Genomic DNA, 24,031 nt, shown 5'->3' with positions numbered 1-24,031 from the left:
ACAGTGCAGTATGCAGTATTAATCAGGCTCTATAGAACTCACAGTCTAAGTTTAGCCCGAGGCACTGGATAATAAAAGTGTCGCTGTTATCAGTATTAAAAGTGTTGACATTACCGACAATCATAAATAATGTTTTATAAAAGGCAATTTTGGAAGCTGATCATTTATCCAGAAACCCATTATCTAGAAAGCTCCAAAATTAGGCAATGCAATTTTGAATGATTTGCTTGTACTCAATGGTAAACTTGCATAAATCGACATTTGTGGCAATCTTATTAGGTTTTCCTAATCCTTAAGAGTAATGTCAGAGAGAGCATTTTGTCACCCATGTTTAAACTCCCCCAGCACAGGCAACAAACTACACGCTGCATTTGTTTTACCATCAATGATCTACATTAATCCGGGTAAAAGTGTAACCTTGGACGTTTGTTACCCACTGTGGAGGCAATTGAAGGTGATCTTTTAGTATGTTATAGAATGGCAACTTCTCAATTGGTCTTCCTTATTTATTTCATTATTTATTTATTTGCTGCCTGCTTCTGACTCTTTTCTGCTTTCAAATAGCATACCTCCCAACATTTTTGAAGTAAAAAGAGGGACAAAAAATGATATCCCGCATGTAGCGCAGCATTTTTTGACCACACCCCTTTTTGTGGCCACACCCCCTAATTACCATGTTTGTTTTACAAAATTTGGCAGGTTATGAAAGTGAAAATATTTCTCCTTATCTAAACTGTGTTTTTGTGTCTCAAAATTGTTACAAAGTATCTTATTTGTACCTGTTAGGTGTTCTGGGCTCTCTGCTAAAAGCCAATTAAGTGAGAAACTTTGTTTCTTTTTCTGGCTGTTCAGTGCAGAGAAAAGAGGGACTTTCCAGTACAAATGAGGGACTGCGGGTTGAGCTGTCAAAAGAGGGACTGTCCCTCCAAAAAAGGGACAGTTGGGAGGTATGAAATAGGAGTCACTGACCCCATCTGTAAGGCTACAAATTTATTGTTATTGCTACTTTAAGTTACTCGACTTTCTATTCAGACCCTCCCCTTTTCATATTACAGTCTTTTGTTCAAATCAGTGCATGGTTGCTATTGTAATTGTAGATTGCTGAAATTACAAACTGGAGAGCTGAATTAAGAAACACAAATAATAAAAATGAAAACAAATTGCACATGAATATCACTCTCTACATCATACTAAAAGTTCATTTAACGGTAAACAACCCCTTGAAGTGGGTGACAAAGCATCCCATCTGCAAATGTCCAAGGCATGCATCACAGAAATACCCCTCATTTTGGATAATAGAGCAGTTATTTTCATGTACGGAGAAGTGCATTTTCTATTATGCATAAGACTTCCGTTATACATGTATAGGACCTGTCATTCAGAATGCCCAGGACCTGTCGACTTCCAGATAAGGGATCTTTCTATAATTTGGATTTCCATACCTTAACCAACCCAACAGAATTGTTTTGCTTCCAATAAGAATTAATTATATATTAGGTTGGATCAAGTGCAAGGAACTGTTTTATTATTACAGGAAAAAGGGAAGGGAAATCATGTTTAAAAATTTAAATTATTCAATTAAAATGGAATCTATACGAAACGGCCTTCCCGTGATTCTGAGTTTTCTGTATAATGTATTTCAGAGTAACGGATCCCATACCTGCAGTACACCCTCAGTATTACTGGAGCCTCATTTACAGATATCCTAATAAATCAGCCCACGTGTTTCATTCATAGATCACTGAGTGATTTTCAATATGAGTCAATATTGAGGGCCTGCTATTCTATGTCAAGACAAAAGGTATACAATATATATATTGTACATATACAGGTATGGGACCTGTTATCCAGAATTCTTGGGACCTGGAGTTTTCTGGATAAGGAATTTTTTCGTAATTTGGATCTCCATACCTTAAGTCTGCTAAAAAGTAATTTAAACATTAGATAAACCTAATAGGATTGTTTTGCCTCCAATATGGATTTTTTAGTTATTTGATTAAAAAGCTTTGGCCATCACCCAGCTTGTCTTTTATAGGGCTGGATTGTTTGCTCAGCATGGTGAAAATCCTTGGTAAAATATAACAACTTTGCCAGAGCTAGGGTTGCCACCTTTCTTTCAAAAATAATGGCAGCCTATCTTTTTTTTAGCTTACTAACATTGGCATTGTGCTTCATTTTTATTGGTCAGGTAAATAAAAGTCTGGTCAGGTGACAACAAAGATATTCTTTGCCCAGATACACTACCACCTTTCCCGAGCTCTCATTCCCTTTTTACTGCAAACATATTATTGTGGCAAACCAAAATATTATTTACAAATCTGTATGAAACGGCGCAGAGTAAACGTCCAATTAATTTTTGCTGCCGGTGATTTATAACATGCTTGTTAACAATCTCATGCTACCGGATTCCTCTGTTGCACAAACACTGAGGCGGCTGCAAATATGACAACTGATTTATCAAACAAAGAGTTCCAGAAAACAATGTGTTCCTTTCCATTGAAGGCTGTAACAAACGCTGCTGGCGATGGAGAACGGCAGACTGAAATCTCAGACAACTAGTCATAAACAGCGAGCAAATCATTAGCAAATAGTGAGGGGGTGCGATTAGGGAACGCTGAGAGGTGTGCATAAATGCAGCTGCAGGGAGAACTGAGGAGGACCAGATAAAACATCTGAGAACAGGCATTTCTGTTGGGCTGCTACTACAGGGAGTGCAGAGGCTAAAACCAATGCCAATCAATGTACCCCAGGGGCTCTTATGGGCGCACAGTAATAGATTTTTCACTATAGAAGAAGAGGAGAAAATTAAATGACAGTGAAGCAAAAAAACAATAATAGGAGGTAAGTGCAAGTGGAGGGGGGGGCTTTTTTTTTTTGCTAGCACAAATGCTAGCATTAAGTGTTAAACCCCAACCACACCTCTGCCCATGCTCCTAATTGCTCTTTAGTCTTTTTAGTTAGAGTTATCAAAAATGTCAAGGAGCAAAAATACAGTGCAAAAATTACTGTTACTGTGACACCATGCCAAAATAATTTTAAGACATCCTCAACTCCCAGAAACAGGGGCATGTCTTAGCATTTTGGCTGCTGGGCCACACATTTACTTATCCCGTGTTTAGACAGGGGATGGGGCACAATAGCACTCCACTTAAGGTTGGGAAAAGAATATAAATTCTGCTCTTATGTTATCAGGTGCAACCTATAGTGCTACATACTAATATTTTGGAACTATGTGTACAGCAGTGTATTCACTGCACGTGATTTTAATACAGCTATTGGTTTTACTGTATGTTGATGAATGTACGATGGAAGGGGTCCCAAACCTATTTTGTCTGTGAGTCTCAAAATAAGTATTCAAATATAAAAAGAGTTGGGGAGCAATACAAACATAAAAGAAGTCCTTGGGGATGTCAAATAAGGGCTGTAATTAGGTATTTGGACTGGAAGCCTACAGGAGGCTCTGTTTGGCAGTACACATGCAACCAAAAACTTGCCTCCAAGCCAGAAATTTATAATAAGCACCTGCCTTGAGGCCACTGGGAGCAACATCCAAGGGGTTGGTGAGCAACATGTTGGAGATCACTGACCTATAGCAATAATGTGCCTTAGTCTAATACCTATGAACTGCAGGCGTTTCAATATTCCCAAATCTGGGCAAAATTGGTTTATGTGATTAGTGACAGGCGGTTACAATTTATGTCACTAACTGAACTCACGTGTTGTACTGGGCAGTTTTTGTCCCAAGTATGACTTAAGACTTTATCCAAATGTTGCTGGACCATAACACCTTTCAGGACATTAGCATAGGTTAAACAAAGAGCTGTATCCCTAGGCTTAATGTAGCCTTATTTACTATAACAGGCTTGTCCTATCTGCCCTGCATGATATTAAAAAATCTATTTCTCATACAAAAAAAATCAAAATGGACCTGTCTTGTAAGCCCATGAGTAATAAAAACAAGTAATTGTGCGGCCCAGCAAATCACAGCTATAATTTCTCTTCTCAGGTATAGATTTAGCTTGCTATGAATGCTCACAATGGCATTTAAATTTCAATCTAAATTTCAGACAGATTAGTCATGATGTCTGGGAAGCCTATAATTTAAATGGGCTGATCACATTGTGTAGCTGATATGCGACGATAATAAAGGTTATCATAGAACGATGTGCGTGTCTTTGCTTCTTCTGAATACATAGGGACTCCCCTGATGTTTTGTAGACATTTAGCCTGGCTGGATCAAAGGAAGGGCAGAGAGGGCATTTATCCTGGTCCCACAGCCTCAGCAGGGCCATTAGGCTAAACATGTCTCTATTAAAAGTACAAACTATGTGGAGTATTTCTTAGATATAATAGTATTTACAGCATGTCTTCATCCTATTATTATTTTTCCCTCCTTCCTGCATTGCCTAGGGCCCCCTGTCTCTCTGCCGCTACCCTCACTAGTCCCTAACCTGACATCCTGTGATGTCACCTTTAAAGGTATCATTTGCTCTTTCCTTACATTTCCTAAAGCAATGCGCTCGATGTAAATAAATGTTTGATGGTTTGTGTTTGTATTAATTCTCAGCAGTGTATTTATGTCAAGGTCACTTGCTGTAAGGATGCATTGACTCACTTATTTTTTTGTACTTTTATACCTTTTTCATTCCCTTAAAGGCTATTTTGCAATACAGTTTGTGATTGCCATGTTTTATTAGAACTTCAGCACCAATAAGTATTTGGTCTGTTTTATTGAATTTACATTCAGACACAGTTTCATTTTATTTAATGCTGTTCTTTTATCTCATCTTGTACTTTACTCGATGCTTGATATTCTACCAGGTTCTTCTTTTCTTTTTTTTGTTTGTTGTAGTTGAGACATTGGCTGTGCTTTCCGCACTAAACCCCTGTTTGCTACTTAAGCGTGAAAAAGGATTATTGCATGAAAGAAAAAAAGGTTATGTATGGAACTTGGCAGGTTCATAGTCATTTTGTAAAATTCAAGAGAATTGGCTTCAGTAGTTTAAGAGCTGTATGATCAGAGAAAATTCTGTCCTTTGTATGTTTGCTTAGCACAAAAAAAGGCCACAGTGAAATATATATATATACAGGTATATATACACACATACACATGCAAACTTGGCACAAGGATAAAAGCCACAATACTATTGTTTCAGTTAAGCCTACTTCATCAGTAGAATTATTATGATCCTTTATAATGTGACAACATGTTGCACTGTCCTTTATAGAGCCTCGTTCATAGTACTCTTCAATTCTCACCCCCAGGGCTTAAATCTGCGGCTCCTGTCTAGGATGCATTTTATTAGAAGCCAATAAATCTGTCTGTATGTTTTCGGACTGTGGGAGGAAACCTAACAAACTCTACAGGGGATGGTACCCAAGTTGAAATCGAACTCGGAAAGTAACAGGAAGGCCACAAAATCCAATATTTAATATTGTTTTGTAGGTTCAAATGCCTTAATATAAATTCAGATTTGTCCATGTTGGGTTTTGGCATTCTGGCTAGTTTCATCACTGTGTCATCCAAGCAACCTTATTTTGGATTTTAAAGGATAAGTAACCCTTTAAGTGAATTTAAAATTGACAAGAGTGCTATTCTAGGCACATTTGCAATTTACATTCATTATTTATTTATTTTTTAATTCCAAGATGTTTTTTTAAAATTCCAAGATTTTATGGGATACATGTACTGTTTATATGAATGAATTTTGGTACAACAGAACCGCCTGCTGGTCAGTTTTCCACCATTCTGACCACCAAGTAGTTGAGGAAGTTCTGGTAAGGAAAAAGATTAGAACCCTCAGCTAACTTTTCTCACATGTTTCCTAACCAGAAGAACATCCGACCAGACTTCTTTCTTTCTCCTGACTATTTCCTCCACTACTTGGTGGTCAGAATGGTTGGAAACTGGTGAGCAGGTGGTGCTGTTGTAACAAAAATCCTTCAAATAAAATGCACATGTATGATCTATGAGGATTCATCCAGGTCATGACATTCAGTATCTAGTAGATTTAAGTTTCAAGGGAAAAAAAACTATAAATGTCCAGTTGCCTTTGACTTGATACAGTATATGTATCCCTTAATATCTTAAAAAAAACATCTTGAAAAAAAGACTGTATATTGCAAAAGTGCTTAGAATAGCACTCGTCAATTTTACATTCACTTATTTTAAAGGTTTACGTTAAGCAAATATCACATTTTAAATTCTCTGACTTCCGTCCAACAAACTGAAAGTGGTCTTCAGTATCTCTTCTATAAGCTGTTATAAGGCATCCTGTTTTATTGCATACTGCTTGGTACAAATTACAAGAAACACAAGGCAGAATTCATTTCCAGTACAAAACCCTATTTTTGGACTCATGATGGCTACTGATGTATATCGCTCTTTTTTATTTTGAAGGGGGGATGTAAGCAACAGTATCCAAACAAATGAAGCGGTTTATACAATCTGGCATCTCTCAGTGATGCAGTCTCCATAAAATCAAACCTAATTAAATAACTACAGATTTGTGGCTTGGCACAAGGCCTGCATGTAACCTTACATTCCTTTTCTTTTTTTTAAATCAAAAATATTCATAATTAATGGTCTTCTAAAAGCAGTTATAACAATTGACCTCATCGAACATTTTTACATTAAGGCAGAGGTAACCATCACAGGAGCAGCAGGTAATCCATCTTTGTTAGGTTACTATGACAATGAAAGAGCCATAAACATCTCCCATTTAAAGCCGGTCCTGGTTACTGGTGCTACCCCAGTCTTCCTCTGCAATGTATGCCCGAAGTCCCGAAGTGATCGCTGACGAGTTTTAGTCACTTCGCCCTTTAGTGAATTTCCCCCTTGGGCTTGGGGGTTGCTGTTCTCTGCACTGAGTGCTGGTACAGAATTAAAGGTACATGTCAGCTTGGTCCTTACTTCCAGAGGGCGAGTGGCATTTATTGGACCCCAATGTAGGCTGCTCCACCTGCCAATTTGTACCTTTCACATCTGAATGACATTTATGTGCCTCTCCCGCCCACCCCTCTGCAATACAATGCTGTCTAATGCATCAGAACAGAGAGCAGAGGCCTCTGATTATTTGCACACAATTGAGTGCAGGGTGCAAAATGCAAAAAAAAAGGCCAATTGTGGCTTTCTAGCACTTTGCACACTGCGTTCAGCCATATAATCTCCTTGAAGCACCATATCTTACATAATTCCATGTGTAGTAATGTTAGCAGGCCCAGTTGCTCAATGTTTTTGCCTACTGTGGATACTGGAAGAGATTTCAACAATGTGATAGATTGTTGTTGGTTGTTGCAGGTCAATAGGGATTCCACCTGTTCGGGTTTGAACAGTTTGGTTTTTCTTAGGAGTGTTCAGGTCACAACTGCCTGTTCGGGTTTCAGCTTTGTGAAACCTTAACAAAAATCTGGTCAATAACCACCATTGATGTCAAAATCCTGCCCACACAAGGCACAAACACACACCCCAAAGTATCATAACCCCTCCCCTATATGGCACTGCCCCACCCCGAATACCAATATCCTGCCCCTTTTTCATTATTTGTCAGTATAAGTCAAAGCAGGCAACCATAATAACTAAATTGATGTAAGCTTACTCAGGTTTACATTTATTTTCTGTAGTTAGTTGTTTCTGAGATGTTTGCAGTTTTATATTGATAATACCCTGTACCAGGCTTTTGAGTCAACATCTACCTCTGAAAGTCAGTGAGTCAGCAACCCTAGTGTTAAATGACTAAACTAAAAGTGCATAGCAAGTTATGGTTGCTGACTTTCTAACCTTCAAAGGGCACTGTTGAGCAAAAAGCCTAGCATTAGAAGTCTAAAACCGCTTAGAACCGCTAATATCATAGATACTAAGCACACTGAACAAAAAGAAAATTAATGCAAATTGCAAATGTGCTCTCTGAGCACTCTGAAACAATTTACAAGAATTAATTTTTTTGGGTTTAGATCCCATTTAAGTAATGGCTACAGAGATAAAGAGTGCACAATCTGTCCATGAAGGACATTAGTTGCATTTTGCACAGTATTTCCTTCCTTTAGCTAGATGCCATTATATTGTTTCCAGATTCATTTTATAAATAGCCCTTTATATTTTAGTTTTGGTGGGAGTGGAGGTCTGCAGATCAGGAGGCACATCCCTGTCTGGTGTTGACAGTTGAAGGAAGTAGAGTTTAATTTCGTCTAGGCACTAGGGAACAAAAAATACTGTAAGACGAAGTCCATGGGGTATTGTAATAAAAGTCACACAGTTTGTACCAGGCATAGTTACCCATAGCAACCAATCAACATGTGGCATTTACTGATTATCATCACACATCAAACTTTGCAGCTTTTATTACATGACAACCTTTCAGCAAAAGAAAAACTAATTAATACATTTATATATATATATATATGTACCCCAAACGAATGTCTGAGCACCCATCCCTCCTAATCTTAGGATGGAACCCTCCGTTTTTAAGACTCTGTACAAATGAAATGTCTCACCTGCCTCTCAGTCGGCACTGGTTCCTTGAACAAAAATACCTACAGTTTATTCCAAGCAAACGTACACAGACTGTTTTGTTACTATGGAGACATTAGAGGGATTTAAATGTTTACATTTATGTGAGGATTTAAAAATAGCATCAGCCACTCGCACGGGGTGCCGGGTTTAGGCATAAAATGAGTTAACCACAACCTTGGAGTAATTTGAAGAGAAAGACAGATTAACCCTTATAGACTACAGACCTGAACATTTAACAGCCCCTCTTGCAGAAAACATTAATCACTCAGTATCAGTCAGAAGAGAGAAACGCCTGACTGTAATAATTACATGTATTCCGATGCTTAATAAAGAAAAAAACACTACTTACTAGGGCATAATCTCCATGGCATAGTCTCTTAAAGGAAAACTATACCCCAAAAAGGAATATTTAAGCAACAGATATCTTATATCATATTAGTAGCATATTAAAGAATCTTACCAAACTGGAATATATAATAGTAAATATTGCTCTTTTAAATCTCTTACCTTGAACCACCATTTTGTGATGGTGTGTGTGCTGCCTCAGATCACCTGACCAGAAATACTTTGGCTCTTGATGTGACAGGAAGAATTGCGGAGGCAAAAGACAGAACTCTGTCTGTAAATTGGCTCCTGTATGGTTTGTTTGTGTGCAGCACGAATCGTATAATTGGTCATCAAGAAGTCAAACTACTTGTGGGATGTGCTTTCAATCTGTGTGGCACTTGTGAAAACGAATACAAGTATGGGATTTATTATCCCCTATGCTTAGGAGTTGGCATTTTCCAGGTTAGATCCACCAATATTGCTTTATGGTAGTTAGTAACTCTCAGTTCAAGGTACGGTAGATGTCTGGTGTCAGGTATAGACTTGTATCAGTACAGATTTCTATGTAAAATTAATCAAAGGTATCATTTAAAAAACATCTTACATGAGACCAGGCAACTGCTACTTTATGGTTGCCAAAGCTTTGCTGTGGTCAATAATGTTCCTTCCCACTCGAGAAGGGAATAGGGTAATGCTCTGTTTCTATCTAGCATCTTCACCCTCTGGAGAGCAGAGCAGATGGGACAATGCTGCAGGGATTAAACATGGGTTTGTGGTAAGATCGGTTTCTTTGATAAAACAAATGGCTCAGCCTAGAACTAATTTGGTGTAAAGAATGCTGTGCTGTGCTGTTCTCATTATAAATGATAGAGAACCAACTCACATTGTTTGTAAATGGTTGTAAATTAAATTCACTCCTAAATATAGGAATCATTTTACGCATAGACCCAAAAAGAACATTATGAGGAGCTTGAATGCTTTTAACCCCAAAGATAGATACTGTGTTGTTTTTATTACCACAAATCGGAGAACACTGCATGATTACAAAATGCAATAGACACTTTTAAAAAAGGACAATTAGACTTTCTAAACGGAAAAAGAAAAAAAGCAGTGCAAGATAAAGTCAGAACCCATTATGGTCAGGAATATAAATTGCGCAAATGGAACTGTGTGGCTAAGATTGTTAACAAGAACAACGAAGAAGCAATAATACACAATATAGACAAGGGAGCAGCTGTTGACAGTGTATTTATGCTACAAAAATTACCTAAGTTATGGGTGCACCTAACAATTCAGTCCAAGGTGAAGACACCAGTGTGATCAGTACAAGAAATTGCCGGAGTTTAAAGCTGTAGGACACAACAGAAATGGTTTGGGAGCCTATAAAAAGGGGGAAATAAGTATTCAGCTTATATCTTAATTTTTTTAATTGAATATACACATTAAGGTTTGGATTCGGTGTGGTATTCACACAAATACTTTATAGAGGATTTGGTATACAAATGGACCCAACTATTTGGTACATCCAATGATTTTTAGGTGAGCATAGGACATAGGAAACCAGTTACATAAATACAGTATTTACCCTATACACAATGGGGTGGTTCATCTTTCAGCAAGAACATTCTCTATGTACAGTAGTCTACAAATACTTATAACTTATACTTTTCCAGTAGGTTTTGAATTTTTTTAAAAATTAAATGACTTTGAAAGCTGCCTCCAGTTACCTTACTTATGTTCCCACCAACCCTTGTAAAGTTGTCACTTGAAACTGGTGGACGTACTTCAAGTAAATGGGTATTGTGAAGGCTATCTCTGTGTAATACAAGCCTCCAGTACCCCTGTCATGTGGACTAGCAGAGTGTTGTAACTGCTCGGGGGCTGCCTTTCCTTATCCCTTCAATCCCTCTTTACTGTTTAGTCCACATACAGTGTAAAATCTTCTCCTGACTATCTCACTACAGCCTGCAGGTTCCCTACTAACCTACACCTGAACACTTAAGTCTCTACCTGACACACAATCGCCCGGGATACTAGCCCCAATCACTATCTCTATGTTAGGTGTCAAAGGCTACCCTTGCTATATAAACAGCTAGCTTACCACCTCTGAGTTGATCCTGATACACTGGACTCCTACTTACCCTAGTCCTAGCTAAGTGCAGTCCTTTATTCATTTAGACTTCTTCTTCTTAGGCCAAAAGAGGAAGTGCACTTCCTTTTATAAGCTCCTTCCCCTCCAGACCAACCAAGTGTTTGGTGCCACCTATTATCTACACTCCTACTACTACTACTACTACTCCTTATACCCTGTTAAATAATGATCCAGTATTATGGGTCTGAGCTACCACCAGCACATTGTTATATACCTCAGATGTCAATGCACATGTGCTGAAAATGACAGTGTGTAAAACAAACCTCTAAATGGTGAACTACATCTTTAAGGCTTAGGGCACTTGGGGTGTTTTATCCACCACTGCCATCCAGCAGTAAACAGTAGTGGTCAGCAGCAGACAAAACATCCCTGTCCCCCTTTCAAAATTCATAATATTATTTCATGGAAGCCTTTAATTGACACACATTAAGAGTTGACAAGTAGACCAAAGTGCTAAGAATATTTTACTGGAATTCCCCCATCTGATTCCTTTTCCCTTAAACTCAGATGATTTATTATTCCATGGACATATTCCCCTGCATTTCAAGTATATCAAAAGCCTCTCAAGACCGTGTACCACTAGGTCTGTGATTTCCTGACTATTATATCCAGCTGGTTATATGACAGGCAAGAGCACGGCATTATTTTTATCTCCCCTATTTTTCAACATTCTTTTTTTAAAAGTGGCATTGCATGGGAACCCCATAATAATGCCACCAAAGTGTCAGAACTAGCACATTCAATCATCTCTTGCTCTGAATAAATTAATCTGTCTATTCAATCAGCTCAGTTAACACTGACTCTCTTGTAGTTCATTTTTTGTAAAATGGCAGAATGAATTTCTCATGCTCTCATTATAACCTTCAGATTGAAATACGCCCTGTGGATAATGTGTAGTTCCTTATCTCAAAGCCTAACAAAGGCTGGAAGAAGGGAGGTACTTGTTTATACAGAGGACTTTTGTCAGGCTTTTCAATTGTTCCAGCTTAAAGTTGTTGCACTACAATCCCAACATATTATAATGTTAAAGCATGCTTACACATTATATATATATTTGAAAGCAACATTGCACAATTATACTTCTTCCAAGCTTAGCTGACGCAAAAGGATATAGTTCTTTTACCTTTGAATGTCTAAACAGCACGTTATTCTTGCTTCTGATTTAATTACAGTATAATACACTGTACTGGCAAGCACAAACCGCACATCTCCCTATTTAAGACAAAAGCAACATGATTCACAAGCCCCTGTGACAGCAGAATTCCTAATACCACAAAAAGGGCAAAATACACATGTAACTCAGTGTAGACAAGTAACTTTTAAAGGGCATCTACACGTGCCTCTGCCACAATAGATACAAATGCATAATATAAAAATGTCCCACATGAACACAAATTCATGGACATGAAGCAAGTGCATATATCCGACATTCCATTAATCTAAACAACTGATGATTAGATGTTACTTTGTATACAAATAAATCATTTACACAAATTCTTGAATTAAATTCATTGAACACAAATTCATATATTGAGTAATGAAGTCGCTCATAACTTAATAAATCATTGTACCAGCTAACGATCTTCAAATGGCCCCCTTGAGAGAATGAGAGAGAATATAAATAAATGGTAATCCATAACATTTTTTCCCACAGTCCTATAAAGTGTACAGAAATGAGTTCACTGTTACTATATTGAGCACAAATGGTTGCTGCATATATATCAAACCAGAGTCAAGCTGAATTTGATATATGTCAATTAGTTTATTAACAACTGTACTGTTCTGTTCTATATGACTTGCCACCCATTTATCTTGTTAGTCTTTATCTACTTGTTCCAGGCCTGCACAATGATTCCTTGTATGGTCTAAGCACCAAATTAAAATTAGGGGTGCAGAATAGATTTAAAAGGAGACTTAAACATAAAAAAGTTGTAGTCCAACAACCTATGGTTCGAAAAAGTTGTCCAGCAACCTTTGGATGGTTTTAAACTGCTATGGAAATTTACCTACTTTTGAAGTATCTCTAATTACTATTCATCTATCTGTCGATCTATCTATGTTTCTATCGCCATATCTATCATCTATCTATCATCTATCTTTCAACTATCTATCTATATATTATCTATCTATCCATCTATCTATCTATATATTATCTATCTATATATCATCTATCTATCTATCTATCTATCTATCATCTATCTATCTATATATCATCTATCTATCTATCATCTATCTATAATATATATCATCTTTCTATCTATATATCATCTATCTATCTTTCTATCTACCTATCGATCATCTATCTATATATCAACTATCTATCTAGAATCTATCTATATATCATCTATTTATCTCTCTATCTATCATATATCTATCGATCTATCTTTCTATCTATCTATCTATCTCTTTATTTATCTTTCTATCTATTGATCTATCTTCTGTCTATCTATCATCTATCTATCATCAATCTATCTATATATCTATCTATCTATCTATCTATCTATCTATCTATCAGCTATCTATCATCTATCTTTCTATCTAATTTCTGATGGAAGCTGCTGACCACTTTCTGGCGGCCTCTCTCTGTATAGTAGCTGTAGCCAAACATCACCTTTGCCTTGAACAATTTTTGTTAGGAGTCTTTTATAGCAATGAGAACAAACACAACATGACAGGTGGGCCACAAGATGTCCCCGTGCTATTACTGAGCCTGTGTGATGTGCTATGGGGTACCAGTGCAGCGGTGCTTCCAAAAGATGCTCACCAAGCCGTCCATGGCTGTCACTTGTAATCGAGTCGTGTGTGTGCACAGGGTGCAGGAATGCAGCGAGGAGAGACAGAAATATAGATGAACGGGCTAAATGTATTTGGAATTCAGTTAATTTTAGACCTGTATACTCCAGAGGGAGGGAAAGCAAAGCACCCTGACACTGTGTATACATCATTTTCTGTCATTCTCTATCACAGACTGGCAGTAATGTGTTTTTATACAGTGCTGGCAGATACTGCAGCAGTGAGCAGAATATAGCAGGAATGATAATTCCTTTTAAGAAATCTTTTGTAAACAGGTGCCAAACATAAGCAGCATTATGTATATTCTTGACTACCATATAGGGTTTCCATCTGGCCAGTATTTTACTGACCTGGCCAGTGAAAATGATGATTGATGTCTATGTTATTAATAAGGAAAATAAAAATATAGTAAGGCATGTATGATCAATTGACAACCCTCCTACCAAATATATTGGCAAGCAAGTAACAAACTGTAGAAATGTACATAAAATGCTGAATATGGCAATTCTTTATCTAACCTTGCATTTGTAAGTATTAGTTAATAATATGTTAGTTAAGAATAATTTCTGTGGTCAGCAGAAGACAAAAGTTATTCATGTATATGAATGGTTTATTCCACTCTGCGCCTCCCCGGTTGTTTCTCTGTGTTAATATTTGCTGTGGGCCTGTTGTTTTTCCCAGACCTCAGGAAAAATTTTGAACAAGAACCATTGTCAAGAGAAGTGTCCCTGGATCAGGAGGTGACACTGCTTTGTCAGCCCCCCGAAGGGATTCCTCCTGCAGAGGTGAGTCAGTATTACAAAATGTGTTAAATTCCCATGAGTGGGAATCAGTTGGAGTCTGGAGCAGAAATCATTTTAGCCCCTTTATAAGAAGAGAAAGAGTACAGTTAAATCATGCAAATGTATAAATACAGTATATTTTTATTGGCATAAAAAGTACTTTTTTTAAGGTCCAACTCATCTACAACTCCAGAAAAGGAAATATTATAGAATATATAGAATATAACTTTTATTCATGGCTTAATTTTTATTTCTTCATCTCTCTTTCTAATCTATTATGTCTAGGAATAATCTTCATATTCAACCATTTCTTTCTATTTTACCAGGTTCAATACAAGAATTGACAGGGTTGTTATATGGATGTTTGATAACATAAGGGGGCTAAATAGCAAAATAATATACAAAAAGTAAATAATATATGTATCACATTAAGATATTTTTAATGGTGCTTTAGGTTCAAACAGCCAGTGGCATAACTAGAAGGCTATGGGCCCCAATTGCACCTTTTCACCACTGCAAGGCGATCGCACATTTACATTTCCACTTCCTCCACCCCTAAAGTTTATGCCAATGGAAACTGCCCAATCAAAGACTCAGCTATGCCTTCAGCAAAGTGTTTATACTAATTGAGACACCACAATATGCAGCCAAGTGACATATATTACTGATAGCATTTGTAGTTACATTTGGAATGACTGTTTTGAAGAGTTGGCAGGGTTGTAAATTTATGTTCCTTTAAATGCCTGGTGGAACCAAAATATCAGTGCTGGTCTAGTTGCCCTTGGTATACCACAATGTATTTTTAAGGCCAGAGTACTAGTGAAAATACATTGCTCCAGAGGACTTTTTTTTGGTAAATTCTTATTATTTTCTACTCAGCATAACTGGAACTATAACTGTTCAGTGGAAAATGAATTGCCATTGTTCTCTATTGGTTTTCCATTTCATAACACAGAGCTTGCCTTTCTTTTAGATTTTTTTTTTTTTAATAGAAGATAAAAAAGCCATGACGAAGGAGAAATACCATTTAAAGAACACAAGAAAAATGATAGATCTTAGTGAATGTGTCTGGCCAGGCACGCTAATGCAATCACATAAAAGGAAAAAAAGACGCAGGCTTAAATATATAATCAATGAAAATCATATTTTACAGGCATGTGCTAAATCTCCAGTGGTGATGACCTCTATCTGACCATTTTAAGAATAGCTACGGAAAGGGAGATGGAAATTACAACACCTTTTTATTGATGGAATTATGGCCCAGGCTGGCCCAAAGGGCCTCATCTTAAATTGAATAGAAAGGATACACACATCTTTCCACACCATATTGGTATCTTGCACTTTTAAAGAGATGCAAATAAAATTATACTATGGATTGGAAAGGAAAACAAGGAAGGCTTGAGCGAGCCATTCAGCCAACACATTTTTCCTGAGCTAGTGTCTCTGCTTACATTCACTTATATGGCTGATGGAGAAATTGGTCAGTTTTTCATTCATGTTTAATTGCCATGCAGTTTGACAAATAACATTTCCGATTGTCCACTTGGTAAAAAATTACTGACAGGTTTGGATTTAACACTGGAACCGTTTGCATTGGGAAGTGAGGATTCAGTAGGATATCAGTGTGTGCTCCATTATGATATGATATGATATGCACTAATACCCCATAGGAAATAGATATGTTCAAAAAGCAGTCAAACACTTTCTATGAGAATTCAGAATTTCCTTCTGCATAAGCAATGAAAAACCTGCAACAACAATTTGTCTATTGTTATTAGACAAATTCAAGTAAAAGAAAATAGCTGAATATCATTTTCAAAAACATTACTATGACTTTAAAGTTTTTTTATTTTGGCTTTCTATCTTTGCTTGCCTTTATTTCAGTCTTTTGTTGTCTCCTTTTTGGTCTCCATCATTAAAGGTTGAATGGCTGAAGAATGAAGAGATTTTGGACCCTGAAGTAGACTCCAACATTTTAATTGGTTCAGACAATAGCCTTCTTCTGAGACAAGCTCGCCTGGGAGATACTGGGAATTACACATGTGTGGCCAAGAATATAGTAGCACGAAGAAGAAGTAATTCGGCTGCCATCACTGTATATGGTGAGGGTTGACATGGGCAGAATGCATTGACACTGCCATCATCAGTATTATTCTGTTGCCAACAGAGAATGGAACTTCTATACATTATACATTATAAAATGATAGTCTGATGCGCCTGCTATATTTTGACTTTCAATGTTTTTTTCCTTCTTTCCCAGTCAATGGAGGATGGTCATCATGGGCAGACTGGTCCCCCTGTAGCACCACCTGTGGAAGGGGGTGGCAAAAAAGGAGTCGAAGCTGCACCAATCCCACACCCCTAAATGGAGGATCCTTCTGTGAAGGGCAAAATATACAGAAAACTGCCTGTACTACATTATGCCCAGGTACTATAATCTGTTGAGAAAAACCTCGGCCTGTGATGGTGAAATGTAATAAAAGTCATAAACAGAAATAATTAGAACAAACAGGAAAAAAATATTCTAAGTTATAATAAGTTATTATTATTCATAATTATACTCATACTTTTTTAAACTTATTTAGCAGGTTTGCTGATTCATAGCTTAAAAAAGTTACAAAATCATAGTTATATGTACATAGAGAGAGAGATTTGGTGTCTTTTCACTGCAGTAAATACAGTATTCCAGTATCTAATAAGTCACTTACACAGTATTTAAAGGTCACAAGGCACCAATTCATGATAGGAACAATTAGTTGGAATCATGGTAGAAAATGCTGCATTGTAAGATAAAACATAACAAATTGCACCAATTTTTGTGGCTAGTACTTTTCCCTGTTACAGACGAGGCCCAATGTGCTCAAAGCACAGAAATCTTTGCTGGAATTTAAAAAAGGAATTAGTCAAACTTCAGTCACAATGAACCCACTCAGTCTGTTGCTTATAGTCCGAAATGCTTGCCTGAACAACCCTGTTACCTCTGTCATCTGATTTTTGGGTTCTGCTAAACGGGACTGATTAAAATGCCAATGTGAATGAACCTTTAATGTTCCTATAATGACACAACCTTTCATTTTAAGGCACACAGAGATGTGCGAGCCGTAGGGAGAGGAATTGATTGAGAGATCTCCGTTCAGACAAACCCAAGCGTGCTGCAAATATGCTGAGCTGTGAATAGTGAGATAATGGACCGATATAATAAAAAAAGGAGTTGAGCTAACTAAGCAACTTGCAATAAAAACAGCTCAGAGTGAGAAATGATTATCCATATTATCATTGTATAACAGAGTGAAAGAAAACTCTATCGGTGTAACGGACGGGGGAATGAAGATGCATATTAGCACCAGATTTTGAGATTAGTGAATAAAGGTGATCATAATCTGGTAGACTCTCTACCATATCTGACCAATACAGTATAAGCAGCCATACACATGCACAGCCACCTGAGTCTGCAGCTCTTCTTTACTTCCTCATCTGCCCATGAACCCTGTGCCCATCAATATAGGGCATCATCAGATGACATTTTCAAACAGAGACTATTTGGTATTTGACAGAATTTCTGGATGTTCTGTTAAATCTCCCTTCCTACATAGTATACATGCCTGATAAAATCTGGGCATGTACGACCATCCTCTAACGGTTAATTTTAACATGACAATTCATCACTTATATCTTGGAATAATTGATAAAAATATTACAATGGTCTCTGTTTTTTTTTTTGTTACTGGTGGACTATGTACACAGTGAGCGGAGGATGGGCAGAGTGGAGTTACTGGTCTGCTTGTGCGTCAGACTGCACTCACTGGAGAAGCAGAGAATGTACTCAGCCTGCCCCAAGGAACGGGGGCCCACAGTGCCAGGGACAAGACACAGAGACCCGCAACTGCACCAGCGAACTCTGCATTAACAGTAAGTGCTGCTGTGTTGAATCTCAGATTCACAGTTTATTGCAACAAAGAATTATGGCTAGAACAGCACAGCAGGGTTACATTGGCATTCTATTGTCTTGGAATAATTCTTGTTAGCTCAAAAGGTATGAATAATTGGTAGAAAGAGGGTAATGTAATAAAATGTTCAAAGTTTGCTATAGGTCCATAGCAATCAATCAGCAGGTAGCAAATTATCCAGCAGGTAGCAAATAAATAAAGTAGGGATGCACCGAATCCAGAATTCGGTTCGGGATTCGGCCAGGTTTCAGCCTTTTTCAGCATGATTCGGATTTGGCCGAATCCTTATGCCCGGCCGAACTGAATCCTAATTTGCTTATGCAAATTAGGGGTGTGGAGGGAAATCGCGTGACTTTTTGTCACAAAACCAGGAAGAAAATTTTTTTTCCCCTTCCCATCCCTAATTTGCATATGCAAATTAGGATTCGGTTCGGTATTCGGCCGAATCTTCCGCGAAGGATTCGGGGTTTCGTCCGAATCCAAAATAGTGGATTCGGTGCATCCATAAAATAAAGTGAATGGAAACCCGTGTTTAATAGTGACAAATATACATTTAATGAACACAGGAGTTGCGGATAACAGACACAAACCTTTAAATATTTATAGCATGCAGCACAAAAACTCATAAAACATTTATTATTTGCATTGCCTTTCTAGAGTATGAGCTGAGTGTATTAGAATCTTCAGGGTCACATTGGGGCGCCAACAGAACAGATCTAAGTGGAATTTTTGTGGGATTTGAACACATTACTGCTTGGGGACTTCAGTAGTAGTAATTACCATAGCCATATATGCAGTTAAAAGTAGTATAGGAGCAACAAAAAATATGTGCCCTTTAATGTTCTTGCAAAAAAATGGAATTAATAATATCTGTTCTCCAAAACTGCATTTTTTTCAGGTTCTGCTCCAGCAGTCAGGCCCTTGTTAATGGCCTTGAAAATTATAAAGTAGACACAACTGACTAATCACAGCTGCTGGCTCACCCACAGATTCATATACATTTCATTTTATGAACAGTTCATTTTTTTAGCATAGTTTTTTATTATGTTCTTGATTGCATGAAAAACACTACATTTAATACTTGTTTATTGTATGATATGCCCACAAAACTGTAGAGTAAATCTCTTCAGCTGTTTACAGCTGACACCATATCACACCTTTAGAACAGCCAAGGACAACACGAGATTTTCATCTGCCGTCAATACTTATATAATCACGTATCATAAGAACACTACTTTGCAACCAATTACTTATAACTTTATATAATACAAAGGTACGTTTTCTTTTTATAATTCCAACTCCTAGGCAGAGTATAATCATCCCTGTAGAAGACATGACTTAGATTTTTATAAAATAGGTACACACTCAGCCACAAAATCAGAAACATTTCCATAAAAAAGTCAGAGACTTTGGGGGATTGTACGCAAATTTCACCAAGGGCCCTTACATGTTGGAGATGGAAGTTATTGGTTTGATGTGCTTTTGTGACACATTTGATCCACATTCAAACACAGAGAAAACACAAAATCACACTGACTTGTATATATTATTTGTTTTATGTGTTCTACTTACATTTTCAATTACATTTCAAATAATGATTCAGACGCTTTTTTAAAAGGGACCTTAATTCCCTAAAAGATCCTTCCATTGTGGCCCTTAACTCACTTAAGTTGGCATTACAAATGCAGTTAGACTAATCTACTATCACTATGTCAGTCATCTTCCAGGCATGTAACAATATAAGTCTTGGCTTGTCACTATTGATACATAGTCACACGCAGGAAGGGCAGTTTCTGTGTTCAGTGCTACAAACATTGTAGCTCCTTATGTTATATACTTAAGAGGCAGGTTTCTCATTGGAGGTTTCCCATTTCAGTGGTTTGCTGGCTAGGGAATGTTTTATGAAGCAATTGAGTTGTAGTCCAGCTACATTTGAGTAAACACCTACATGAGCAACAGTGTTTATTTCTCCTTTCATAAACATTTGCATTATGTAGTTTTAATGCTTTGCTCCCTCAAACTATCAATTTAAATCTAGGTGCAACCAGATGATTCATGCTCAGATTTATTGACAGATATGGCAGGTTGGTTGTTGTAAGGAAAGATATTTTGTGACCAATCGTTCACAAATTTTAACCATAAAGATTAGGCAGAAAATTTTCAAGGCAGCATTCTGATGCACTCCAGTTAAATGTTCTTCTGTAGAATAATAATAAATATTTTTTTCTAAAACCTTTTCCAAACTATCACTGATAAAAGAGGATCCACCAGTGAGAAACCTGACTTCCCTTGGTATGTCTGACGGACCCTCTGTTATTTGCTCATATTATAAGTAGCATTAAACAGCATTTTATTTCAAATGACATTATTCCTATTGTTTGATTATTATAGTATAATATATTCAGGCAATACCTCAATGGTAATCTCATTATGTTCAATGACAGAAAGATACAGTTCTAACAGAGTTGATTTTCCTCTTGTATTTGTAATTAAGCTAGGGGGCTAAAATGGAATTTTGTGTTTTATGGAAGGGTCATTTCCCCTTTAAAGGGAACATAAAATTTTGTGGCACTAGAATTTTACCGAAGGGAAACTCACAGTATACACCAACATGTTATCAATGGTCAAAGCATATTGGAGAATGCTGCTATGGAAGACAATGCCAGTCAGTATCTTCTCTGAAATATCAGGCAGCAGGAATGGTACACAAACAGCCCTTCAGCTATATTAAACCCTAGAGTCATTATATGGCTATGTACACACTGGTGGGTTCATGGAAGAGTGTAATCCAACAAATTGCAATCACATTGCAACCCTATGAGACTTCCCATATGGCTCATGGTTGCAGTATTGTGGATCTATGGCTGGCAGTTTACATATCAGATGGTATTAACATATGTGAGTGCAATTCAATATTTTGACCCCACAGCATTATGTGACATTGTGTTGCCCTTGCAGATACCATGTTTCTCTAATTTGAAAACAGAGCATTTGTACATAATGTTTCTGTTAACAACTTGTCTCTTCTGAAAGTCAACAATACCAGCAATTATGGGTAAGAATTCGGGAGGGGGGAATGACAATTCTAGTTGCACTTCATCTGTGCAAAGAAGAACTCACAATCAGTATAAGTGAAGTGAAGCCCCACATCACACTTATCCAAGAATATATTTTGAATTTGGAGAATGAATGCATTACCTGAAGTGTCAAATCCTTTTTATGCACTAATACTACACGTATGGGGCAAATTTACTTACCTCAGAAGTTGCGCTAGCGTTAGCCTCACCGCACTTTGACAGGCTTAGATTCGCCAGGGCTGCGCAAATTCACAAAGATCCGAAAGTTGCGCACAAAGTTACCGATCATTAAAAAAAGTTGCGCTAGCGATGCCTAATTCGCATACAGCGCCAAGTTAAAGTACAATGGACGTATATGTAGCAGCAAATACATTACATTATACAAGCCTGGGAAACCTTCATATAATAAAATAGAGTTGTTCTTTTGCCCTACACATTAGCCCACTGTAAAATGAATGTTCCATATGTTCTCAAATGTCTGGGGAAAAATGTTAAGCCAAAAAAGTTCAAGTTAGGACTTTTGCAGCCAATCCTGCTTTCAAAAAGGAAAAGTCGCCAGTGTTTTTTACACTTTTAGGCTAAGGCCACACTAGGCGATAGCGCCGCGATTTCGAGCGACAATAGAAAAAAGATCGCCGCGTGTGTTTTTACGCTGGCGATTTGTCGCGATTCCCCATAGACGCCAGCGCAAAAGTTTCCCCAGCGATTGCGGAATAAAAGTCGCGGCGAAAAGTCGCCGCGAGTCAAATCGCGGCGCTATCGCCTAGTGTGGCCTTAGCCTTATGCATGTGTAGGGCATTATATTAACTCTTTTGTCTTTATTAAGGTTCCCTGGACATTTGTACTAAAAAGTGGCCACTTCAAGCATTTGCACCATCTCTAATAAAGACCTCCATACAACTTTATTGTACCCGCCCTATTCAAATTGACCTAAGCACAAGATCACTAGCAAATTTTCGTTAGGCATTAACGAACGATATTGCATCTTCGCTATGAAATGCTCGCACTGCCGAAGTAACGACAGTGTTTGGCGCCCAGGACACAACTTCGCATATTCGTGAATTAGCATAGTGGTAGCGAATTTGCGTCTGGCGAAGTGTTGCAAGCTGTGCGAAGTGGTCGCTGGCGACATTTCACCCTTTAGTGAATCTGCCCCATAGAGTTTGATAAAAGACCTACATTATGCCACTTGTCCTTATAAGCTATGGAGAAGTTTGACTGACCAGCGTTGCTATTATCAAACTATAAATCCCATCATGAATTAACCCTTGATAATATGCCGGAGAATACTGGACGTTGCAGTCCATTATAAAATAGGTTTATTTCCCCTTCAGCCAGCACCCATTGAGCTATTTTCAAACAAATCTTTCCTGCATCCATGAACACAGTACTTTGCAGGGCATGCTGGGTGATGTAGTTTGGCAACATCTGGCAACACATCACATTTTGCAGATTCATCAATCTGTATCAATCTGTGTTAGCATTTGGCATACTGAATACATTGCTACTTTATAAATACTTTATAATAATACTGTGTCTGTTGATTATGTGCCTCCTTTGTAATGGCCAGAGCTTTATTATGTCATCATTAATATCAAACTCATGCAGTGCAAAGATCCCACAAACAGTAGCTCTTTTGAACAACACTGGCTGCTTGAAATGGCTGGAAGTTGTAGTTTAGCAACAGCTGGGGAGTCACTTTTTGTGGAATCCGTGGTATAGCTCTTTCCATATTTAACAACATCATTTAATTTGTTTGTGCCTGCTGTGATACAAAATGCACTTGGAGCATCTGCTTGGCATTACCCATAACATGTGCCATCTACAGTAGAAAAGGCATTGCAGCCGTCCAGCACAGAGCAATATTTTGCTGTGCTGAAAACGTTAAAATCATTTTAAATTTTAATTAATTGGCCCTAAAAATCTAATCCTGATTAACATCTCCTGGGGGAAAGAATGTTGATTTTATTTCATGAGCTAATACATTTTCTTTTCATGCAGCCCTAATCATGCCTTTCAACACTGTAAAGTCAAACATAGGTAGGTATTCTGTGCAAGAGACTCAGTCACCTTAAGTGACTCTTTGTGTCATTTTAACATTCTGTAAGTTTAATTTCAGCAAAACTCACTATAGACATCCAGTTGTCACCAAGCAATCAGATAAATAGTAGAAAACATTTGTAATTTCTAGCCTCAGGCTTAGGAGGCTGAGGACCCCAAACTGAAGATTTTAGTGATAATTCTGGGCCACATACACAGAGAAATTGGCAGTTAGGCACAACTATTGGTGCATAGTTGGCAGTTTTAATTTTGAGACACTTGTCTAATTATGATGTGATAAGGTATACAAATAAATAGGATATTTGTTCCTGTAACTCTCTAGGTGTCATTTATAATTACAATTGTTTTGCACTTTGCCCGTGCCTTCTTTAATTAAATAA

The 24,031-nt window shown here is 37.5% G+C and overlaps 1 protein-coding gene across 2 annotated transcripts in view; it reads left to right on the top strand.

Annotated features, from left to right (window-relative positions):
• Window positions 1-24,031, top strand: part of LOC108710982 (netrin receptor UNC5A) — a 189,971-nt gene that overhangs the window by 144,221 nt on the left and 21,719 nt on the right. The window contains exons 4-8 of one of the 2 annotated variants that reach the window (XM_041586231.1): window positions 14,466-14,569; window positions 16,488-16,668; window positions 16,827-16,994; window positions 18,311-18,475; window positions 23,592-23,630. In XM_041586231.1, the coding sequence (XP_041442165.1) occupies window positions 14,466-14,569; window positions 16,488-16,668; window positions 16,827-16,994; window positions 18,311-18,475; window positions 23,592-23,630 (657 nt within the window). The remainder of the gene's footprint in view (window positions 1-14,465; window positions 14,570-16,487; window positions 16,669-16,826; window positions 16,995-18,310; window positions 18,476-23,591; window positions 23,631-24,031) is intronic. The other variant, XM_041586232.1, reaches the window with a different exon arrangement.

This window comes from Xenopus laevis, chromosome 3L (genome assembly GCF_017654675.1).
Source record: "Xenopus laevis strain J_2021 chromosome 3L, Xenopus_laevis_v10.1, whole genome shotgun sequence".
NCBI classification, from domain to species: domain Eukaryota; kingdom Metazoa; phylum Chordata; class Amphibia; order Anura; family Pipidae; genus Xenopus; species Xenopus laevis.
Note: the sequence above shows the minus strand (reverse complement) of the source record. Positions and strands in the feature narration are given on the sequence as shown.